This window comes from Asterias amurensis, chromosome 3, assembly GCF_032118995.1.
Source record: "Asterias amurensis chromosome 3, ASM3211899v1".
In the NCBI taxonomy this organism is placed as follows: domain Eukaryota; kingdom Metazoa; phylum Echinodermata; class Asteroidea; order Forcipulatida; family Asteriidae; genus Asterias; species Asterias amurensis.
The window spans coordinates 16,260,520-16,270,853 of record NC_092650.1 but is presented as its reverse complement, the minus strand read 5'-3'; the positions used below and the strand labels follow the sequence as shown (position 1 = coordinate 16,270,853).

At 36.8% G+C, this 10,334-nt stretch overlaps 1 protein-coding gene across 1 annotated transcript; it reads left to right on the top strand.

Moving 5' to 3' along the window:
• The first annotated feature begins 1,057 nt into the window (after window positions 1-1,057).
• On the top strand, window positions 1,058-9,541 carry LOC139934999 (peptidyl-prolyl cis-trans isomerase B-like). Its single transcript, XM_071929440.1, has 4 exons — window positions 1,058-1,309; window positions 2,957-3,179; window positions 4,834-4,953; window positions 6,563-9,541. Exons 1-4 carry the CDS (start codon window positions 1,250-1,252, stop codon window positions 6,823-6,825), a joined length of 666 nt encoding a protein of 221 aa, XP_071785541.1. The 5' UTR covers window positions 1,058-1,249; the 3' UTR covers window positions 6,826-9,541.
• Window positions 9,542-10,334: the final 793 nt, after the last annotated feature.

Genomic DNA, 10,334 nt, shown 5'->3' with positions numbered 1-10,334 from the left:
ATCTCCAACGGACGGTTGTGAGTCTGCCCTAAATTAGTGGAAAATAATGTTTGAAAAAGCTATAACTCTTGTTGTACGGATAGGGAGGGATCCAGTGAGTGTTCATAGTAAAAACGTTTCACTTTACTGGCATCTCAGAGGGTGACCCCCGTCAAAGATCCTGGCCCTAAAAAAAAACCACGCACTCATGCTTTTCTAAGTTGTCAACGCATGCAACGGGGGCGTGGACGGTAAGATGCCTGCAATGTCAGTGACCGGTGCATAGCGATCCCATTGGACAGTCGCCAACAAAAGGTCTACTTCGATTGGATAATCGGATGACTAATTTGTATACTAGTTTTTAGAGACAGGTGGGCCAATGGGCTTACAACTTTTTACGAGATGTCACTGGCTAATTATTTTTGCTGGGGCAAGTTGAGGGTTACCAATGAAGGAAGCTTTAAATCCATAGTAACAACAATTCAAGATATGTTTTACTTTGTCATTCAATGACGTTCAAATCCAGTTATAGGCCCTGGGCCTGTATAAAAAATATTTTAAAAATGAAGAAAAAAAACCTTTATTTTGTTTGTAGGATTTTTTGGAACTTTTGTGAAGGGAAATTATCTAGAACTAGTGAATTAGCACATAATTTGTTAAAAAGGCTGTGCTTTCATTGTAAATCACAACAACTTTCTTTGGCATTTTGTGCCGTCTATGTTTGGTGGGGTGTATATAGAACTCATGGTGGTAGAACAATGGCAGAACCGAACCGTTGAGTCACCATGTATAGGTACATAACAACGCACGGTAGACTTGAAAACAAAATCAACTCATTTGCAATTATGATAACACTTGTTGTTTATAGCACACTGCACATACACCCTATTATTAGCTCGAAGAATTTTGTCACTGACCAAGGACTTCCTGTAGTGTTTTTATTTATTTTTGGGGTCCCTATTTTTTCATACTTGGTGAACTTATAAGAATCCAGACACCCTGCAAGTATGTGGAGGTCAAATCCTATAGCAAGGACATTATGGTCTGGCAGTATTTTGTATACGTGGCGTGTGAAACCTGAAACTCCGCTGGTTTGCTGACAAGACTAGCCTGGGCTTCCTGTCCCTTCGAAGGGCCTCTGATTAAGAAATACGTTGGATGCCACGAGTACAGTTGTAATCTGGTGTCATTTTCTCAACATCCACAGACCGAACCAGACGACATTTTTATCAACTCTCCGCTCAGAAGTACAACTTTGATTCCATTCAAAATGAATCAATTACTTTGTTGTTTAGTTCTATTCACACTGTATGTGTGCGGCAAGGCTGCGGTAAGTTAATTCTTTACATTTTGTACTTTGTCTAAAGTTATTTTGTTCCGTTTTCCACACCACTGGTTTTAAGAATTTCTTTCAGAAAACTTGAAGTTGCTGACCTCTCACGACGCCGCGAGCTAGCGGTCAGCAGAACTGAAGAAAATAAAACTACTTTTGTTACATCCCTTTTCACGCAATTATATGTGTATATATTTTTTTTAACTAAACATTGTTCTTGTGTATTGTTTTGTTTTCAATCTTGTAAATAAATGGGAGCGATGTGGACAAAAGCCTAAGGGTTGATTTATGATTTACTAAACATTGTGCACAGAATACTAAGGAATGTGATTCCATCATCCAAGTAGCCTAAATTTCTGATACAGAGCATGGAGGTGTTGTAAACAGTTTTTGTGGTTTGGTTTGCTTCTTCTTTTTATATGTCCGTGTTTTCTTCTTGATTCCCGAAGTCAAGTCCCAATGTTTTGCCCGAATTTAGGACTGAAAAAGTCAGTTGCCTACCCCAACCCCCTGGGGCTGGGGTCGTACACGTCACACGTAGGCTACGTAGCTGATTTTGTTTTATATGGCCGTACAGGCTCGTCACGGTCGGGCCGTCGGTGGCGGTCGGTGTAGGAGGGTTGCAATTGCAATGATCCCAACTTGAATTCCTTCCACCGTTTATATATGTTGGAATAATAATTTAATCATATCATAGGTTGCAACTACATTTGAATGTGTTAAGAAATACTTCTTATTTGTTAAGAAATACTTATTTCAAAATACTTGTATTCATGAACAATTTTGGGGGGCTTTTCTTTCCACGTTCTATTTCTAGACCCAGTATTAAACTGGGGCTCTGCAGTTGGCTTAATCCTTCATTTTTTTTTTTTTGCATTTTCCAAGTTACGATGGGTCTGATGTTATCCTTATTGAAGCATCCATGAATGAAAGTAAAACTGAGAGAAAAAAAAAAACATTTTAAAAACCCATAACTATCACTTTAATATCTCATAGACTTAGAATGAGTCAGATTTTGTGTCTCCATGAGTTAGCATGGCATATAAGTCATAATTATGATTTATGAGTCATATATTGTTTGTGGATTTGGGGTATAAGAGAAAAGGAGGGGTTATTTCTAAAGCCTCTCCCCTCATTCATAACTCCATGGATAGCAGTTATCATAGAAACTATAAACCTTAAAGGGAAGGTACATGTTTGGTAATTACTCAAAACAAATAATAACTTGAAAACTGACTGGTAGAGCAGTGGAGAGCTGTTAATAGTATAAAAAAGAGAAAGAGACAGTTTCTCACTAAAATAATAAAAGACTTCTAGCCAGAAGTCTTTTATTCCTATCTGAAAGCACACAAACTCGTCCAACAAGGGTGTTTTTTCTCTCATCATTTTCTTGCAAGTTCGATGACCAATTTATCTCAAATTTTCACCGGCTTGTTATTTCTTGCTTATGTTGGGATACACCAAGTAAGAAGACTGGTCTTTGACAATGACAATTACCAAAGGTGTACCTTCCCTTTAAGAACATTCTTTCAGTCAGCAATCATCAGTCCAGTGACGAATGCAACTCTGCAAATGCAAACTCGTCAAACCCTTTGTGCCAAACTTATCTCTATTTAATTAAGAATTTGAACTGAAAATTTGCAGCCTGAAACCAGTCAGAAAAATGTGAAGGCAATCGTAACAACGAAAGTCTACTTCGACATCCTGATAGACGACGCAGAGAGGGGACGAGTGGTGTTCGGTCTGTTTGGTGATGCCGTCCCATTGACTGTCAAGAACTTTGTCACATACGCCACAGCAAAGAAGGGAGAGGACTCATACAAAAATACAAAGTTTCACAGAGTTATCAAGGACTTCATGATCCAAGGTCAGTTAAGGACATTGGTGCCCATCCCCCACCCCCTTCCTAAGGAAAAAAACTCCCAAACTGAAACAAAAATCATAATCAGGATTTGTAGAGTTGACAAAATAGTGGCAGTGTTCATGGTGTGTTGTGTGATCAACCATAAACATGTGAAAATTTGGGCTTAATCCTTTGTGTGGGTCTTGAGAAAATATAGTTGCGATAACATAACCCTCCTGGGTTACATTATGGCAACTAGAGAAAAGAGTGAACAAACTTTGCACAACTTTCAGCTTTTGAACAAGTTGTCCTGAATTTTGGTTGTTACAACCAAAATCAACTTGTTTAGGTTTTCAGACACAGTTTTCTTGATTATGACTTCATTTCACTTTTAAAAAATGGTTCTCTTATGAACTTCATTGTCAGTAAGCTTTCAGATTAAAATTAACCGATGATGTATGTTTTTTTACCAATCCTCTATTTACCTTTAGTTAAAACAAAAAAGGGTTGCATCAGAATCTAAAATGGCCTTATTTTCAAAAGTTTTTCATCAGAACTCAAAAATTATACACAACTCAAATACAACTGCAAAATTACTGAGCAATTGAGAACACAATTTACAGACAATCCAAAGTGCCATAATTATGGTGAACTTTGATTCAAATTCAAAGGAAAGAAACATATTCACATTTTTCACCAACAATTACAAGGGATAACTTTATACTTCAAGTTTTTAACCAAAGAAATTCTAGACACCATACCGATTTTAATGATATTGCCAGCTGCCTTTGGTTTTTCTATGACACCCACCAGGGGCCAGTAATTTGAGTTTTGCCAACACCACAGAAAAATTTACCAGTTCTTGGCAGGTGGCTTGGCTTAGGTCAGAGGTCGATTCTGGTCATGATGAATTTGTAAAGTTCAGGTCAAGGCATTAATCATTGTTACATTTAAAGGGCAGATCTTCATATACGTTTACTAAAAACTCTAAAAAATAGTGGCAATAAAAACTTTTGGTTAGAAGCCTACGGCAGCTTTTAATAGTATAAAGCATTTTTAGAGACATTTTGTATCGAAGTAATGTCGTTATGAAAAAGCATGTACATCAGTTTGTTTGTATGCCCCAAAATTTGAATCTGAGAAGCAAATAGTGTATTCTTTTGAAGGGATTGTTCTTCGTGCGTTGACAGATTATTCGCTCCAGATTTTGGCGGCCACCTTTTGAAATCAAATTTTCACATGTTAGTTTTATTGTGTATACACTACCACTTTTTAAGGATTAAAGGCACTGAACACGTTTGGTAATATTGCCAAAGACCAGTGTTCTCACTTGGTGTATCCCATCATAAGCATAAAATAACAAGCCTGTGAAAATTTGGGCTCAATCGGTCATCGAAGTTGCGAGAAAAAGATGAAAGAAAAAAACACCCTTGTTGGACGAATTGTAGCTAGCAGTCTTTTATTATTTTAGTGAGAAATTACCTCTCTCTCAAAAACTATGTTACTTCAGAGGGAGTCGATTCCCACAATGTGTAATACTATCAACAGCTCTCTAATGCTCATTGCCAAGTCAGTTTTCAAGTTAATATTTGTTTTGAGTAATTACCAAACGTGTACCTTCCCTTTAAAACAATTAAGTGGTTCCAAAAACAAATGATATACTTTCCCTTTAAAACAGGTGGAGACTTTGCAGCGAACGATGGGACTGGATCAGTGAGCATCTACGGACAATACTTCAATGACGAGAACTTTGATCTGGAGCACTATGGACCCGGATGGCTCAGCATGGCCAATGCTGGTAAGATACTGTTTTACTATCAAACTGAATAAGCTTGCTTAAAAAAACGAGGCACCAATCACAACAATGTGTAAGGCATTATGGCTGGTAACCCTTTCCTGCTAAGCAGCTTCATGAAATTTGGCTCATATAGCTAGACTTGAATTCAAGAAAAGAATGTAGTATTCTGGCTGGTTAACACAATTCTGCTTAGCAGGACATTTCTCTGCTAAGCAGCTTCATAAAATTTGGGTCATATATAGCTAGACTTGAATTCAAGTCATTGAAGTCGGCTGTGACTTTCCCAGACACAGACTTTATGCTGTCTGACCACTAGGGCGTGGCAATGATAATAGTCTCGACAGGAAGTTGTAAGAATGAGGGCTTGAATCCAAGTCTACCATGAAAAGTTAGTCGTTCAATAAATTCTGTATATAGTTAAACCCAATAGCATAACTACTTTCTTTAACGGTGTCGTACACGTTTGGTAATTGGCGCTAATGTTTGTTGAATGTATGACCAATAAAACTAACCTGTAAAAGTTTCACTTCAAAAGGTGTAAGCGTTTTTTAGATTTCGGCGAAAATCTGTAGCAGTATGTTTGGAAAGGATGAGCGAAATCATTCATGTAGTAAAAATAATAAAAGACTTCTAGCCAGAAGTCTTTTATTATTTGAGTGAGAAATTAGCTCTTTTTACAGAGGGAGTTGTTTCCTACAATGTTTATACTATTGTTACCTAGTAAGTTTTCAAGCTAACAGTTGTTTTGAGTCACTACCAAACGTGTACGATGCCTTTAACACATAATTACAGAATAGTTGCAAAATGAAATCCTGGCCTCTTAAAGGTGAAGGCCTGATGTTTGTTTATAAATTATAAAAGGTCTAATTAACTGCTCTTGGGAATTTGTTAACAGGGATAACATAGTGTCCGTCGGTTTGAAATGTATTTCGGTCATTCTGGATAAGAATAAGGACTCGTAATGATCGGGCTGATGGTGCTATGTTGTAAGTTTCTGCGGGAAATGCTTTGTGCTCACTGCTCAGGTAAAGTTTAGGGCTGGACAAAATCACAGAAAAAAAAAAAGAACATTCTTTTGAGTTGTTTTCAGTTTGTTTTGTTTTGTTTCTTTATTTTATTTTTTTTAGTTTTGCAACACCTATTTTGTTTTCATGACTTACTTTAAATGGGGTCTACTCTTAAATTTGTAAACAACATAAGAACTGATTTTTTGAAACCTTAGTTAACTGTTTATTCACATTCCACTCATCAAAACACATATATTAGTGACAAAAGCTTTATTTTGAAAAAATACCACTTCCAGGTGACTTTAAGGTTCGAAATGCAAACAAAAAACAGGCACTGAAAGAGTTAAGGTCGAGATTTAATGCCAGAACTGCATTTTATCAGATTGCCACCACCTTAGGGCATGTTTTTTTGTCTACAACGCAGTAAGGAGGTATACCAAGACATACAACACTACAAGAATATTTGGCCACTGAGCCTCGACAGTTTGATTTCATTGATTTGCATGGAAGGGGACCAAGATGGCGGAACAGTGCGAACAGAGATTTGATGTTTTACACCATTATGTATTTTGAGAACCAAATATTTCTATTTAAAAACACAGGACCAAACTCCAACGGTTGCCAGTTTTTCATCACCACAGTCAAGACAGCCTGGTTGAACGGCAAGCACACGGTCTTCGGCAAGGTCCTAGAGGGCATGGACATCATCAGGACGATCGAGGACCTCGAGACAGATGATAAAGACCGCCCTCTGAAGGCCACGGTTATCGCAGATTGCGGGGTCATTGAGGTCAAGGAACCATTTGAGGTGAAGAAGGAAGGTGTCCCAACGCCCGATGTTGTAGTTGGACCCCCTACTGTGTAGACTGCCACAGCCATCTTTGTTTAGAGACCCAGGCATTAGGCATGGCAAAGTGGTGAATAACTTTCATAGTCACCAGACTAATCATTCACAGTTGCATATTTAAGACCCATTTCAGTTGCTCTGTGGGAGTCTGGGATCGTGACCGTGAACACTCGCCATTAAAAGAAACTTCTTGATTGCATTTTGCCGAAAAACCAATAAGGAATTAGACTATTGTTTCATTGTTCTACATGTATAACAATGAAAATTCACCCCATTTCAAAATTGACTTGAGTTGAACTTTATAATCACAGAAGTTTAGGGGTTCGGAAAGCTAGTATATTGATCACAATCTGCAGGATGACCTAAGCTAACCCTTGACCTCAGAGTTGGTCAATGACCCTTGACGTTTGACAATTACATGTAGGTTGCCCGTGTTAACACTAGTTTGTACTCGTGTCTATGCAATACTTTTTTTAAAATTGCTCCAACATGATCTTTAAAAAAAATTGATATTCATTCTCTTGAAAAGTGTCATATTGCACAAAATCTGTTACCGGAAATATTTGTTAACTTTATTTTAATGTAAGATAAATTGCTGTTACAATAAATAATTTTTGTTATATAAGCTTTAACTGTGGTGTTCAGACCCGTTAATAGGAAATTTATTTGCAAGCATTTGACCTCACCTAAATGAATCTTTAACAGTGCAGTGATTTAACTTGTACAGAAAGTTCTGTTACAAATGTTTTAGATTTTTTATTTTTTTTTTCCAATTATTTTTTGCATTAAACAACAATGATGCATTACATTTAGTGTCTCAAGTCACCATTTTCCCCACTTATTTCAGGAAAATTAAATAAATGAATAAATCCACTCTTGAAATTGTCCAGCCAATTGAACAAAAAACCTTCACATGAAGAAGTGCGCAATCCGCAACTGCAAATTAGGTAAACGATTAAGTTTGATTGGTTAAAGTAATTTTTTTCTGAGCTTTCTTAAAAGACGTCCTGTGGTGCTACTCTGTAAACTGAATTGTAAGTTCTATTTAAAACATTGTGCCAACAACCAATTTTGTGTATAAATTATAATTGTGTATTTTTACAGGATGCCGAAGAATGCCTTTTCTTGCCCCCAACAAAATCAATCAATCATTAAATCAATCAATTATTTTGAACATAAACTGCAAAAACAAAAGCAGAACATTTGAAAAACAATCTAGGGAAAAATGCATACGGGTGTGCAGAGTTTTCAACTAAGTTTAAAGCAAGTTTTAACTGATAGTGAAAAGTATCTATGCAGAGCTTTTTATATTTTTTATCATTAAATAAACAAAAAACAGGTTTTTAGCTAAAATAAAATGTTTGTGAATAAGATTAATGACTGATTATCTTGCCAATAATGACTGAGCTGTCAGGTCTCAGCAACAACGTCAACAAGACTATAGATCATGTACAATTTCACACTGGCATTTCAAGAGTCACAGAGCCTGGATTTCCTACATGCACAATGTGTACACAGCTTACAGTTCTAATCTAACCATAATCTTACTGATCATTTATTGTTTTAAGTGCACCACATACAATTATCTCAGCACACTGTGTACTCAGTGCCAATTTAATAAGCCTTTTTGAGAAATGGCATACAACACCATTAGGTTTGGGTAATTTACACCCAAACCAAACAGTATACTCCTATCACGTCCGCCATACCTCAAAAAGGCTTATGGAGATTGCGCCTTTTGATTTATATTAACTTTTGATATGGAAAAAGGGTGCACATCTTAACAAATTTTATATAATTACCGATTTTGAGTGGTAGTAATGATAGAAAATGTAAAAGCTTTCCGAATTGACTAGTGCACTATCCTGCCTGCCTGAAAATGCACTGGAATGTTAAATGTTGCTCTTTTTGTAAAAAAATCAAAACAAAGGTTACATGGTCTATATCAAGGTTGACTTCTTCCCACAGTAACAAATCTAATACAGGCAATAATATGTACATGTTTCAAATCATACATTTTAGCCGTACAAACATTCTTGCAAAATTGAACAAGGATGTAACATCCCTTAGGAAGGGCCTTGGCACACGAGGCAACTTTTCAGTACAGGCAGTTTGGAGACGCCATGCTACAGGACAACGTTGGTACTACACGAGTAACAATGTTTTACAATCCAAATGAATAACGTGGTTGTTGTGAACATTCAAATGTGAATGGATTCTCTTCTTTGAGGTTGCTTGGAACTGGTTGCCTGTAAATTGCCTCGTGTGACATGACCCTGGTATCCATTCGTAGATAAAAACACATGGCAATCTTTGTAAAATGTGCCAATGGCATTTGTTTTAAAGAGTGTACTCAAGATATGATCCCAACTGCATCATTCAGGAGTGAGTCGTCACCGACAAAAAGATAAGAAACTTAGATTTCAGGGATGGCCTTTTCCACATTTTGCTAACCCCTGGAGCTATAGATTCCTCCGAGCTTTTGGGAAACAGTGTATAAGAGCACAATTTATCCACATCTGAAAAAAATAACATCTGATTTTCTTCTCCAGGCAGACAGAATAAAAGTCTGAATTCAGATAAAAGTCTGAAATTTCTCGTCCCTGACAATTGTGAAACGACTCTGTTGCTGTGACCTGGCAGCTCAAAGCAGCCAAAGAAGTTATTCTTGTAATATACATGTATGATCTTGAAAAAATGAAGTTCATTAATTAAAAGATACAAGTTGTTCATACATTGAAGTGTGTATTTATTGTATTATTCCTGGATACTACATGTGGTGAATGAGGGAAGAGGTCGTTGAGTATGATAGGGGTGGGGGCAGACTTGACCCAAACATTTAATTAACATGTTCAAATAGGTGTTTTTATAGACTCAAGAAATCTGACATTGATAAGGGGTAGCTAGTTCAATACTTAAATTGAATTATTGTATACATCATGACATTATTCGCCATATACAAAACAATTTTGCATAGTTTTTATAATAATAATAAATAATAACATGCATTTATATAGCACTTACAAGGTTTCTAAGCGCTGAACAGGAAGTGTATGATAACAAAAGAAAGACAATTAAAAGTGGGATGAAATAGCAGAAACTGAACAGACTAGATGGATTTATATAAGTGTGTTTTTAGAGCAGTTTTAAATGAGTCCAGTGAAGATGAGGCACGGATATGTGGAAATTTGTAAAGAAGTCACTTATATGTAAAGGAAAAAAAACATTTGGAAATGGACAAAATAATAAAAGGGCATGTGACACCTACTTCTGAGGCTGAAACAGGGTTATCCCCTTTACAGTCCTGCAGACCTTAAGAATGACATCATGGGTATCATCCACTAGGAGAATGGCTGGTAAAGCAGAATGCACCACCTTCCCAATTCTGCGAATCAATTATGGTTAGGTGCCTTGCTCAAGGGAATACCGGACACTTCGGATCAAGCTTTTTATGGGACTATGGTGGGACTGAACTTTTAAATAAAAATTAGGCCTACCGTACAGCGCAGTGTAAAAAAAATCGAACT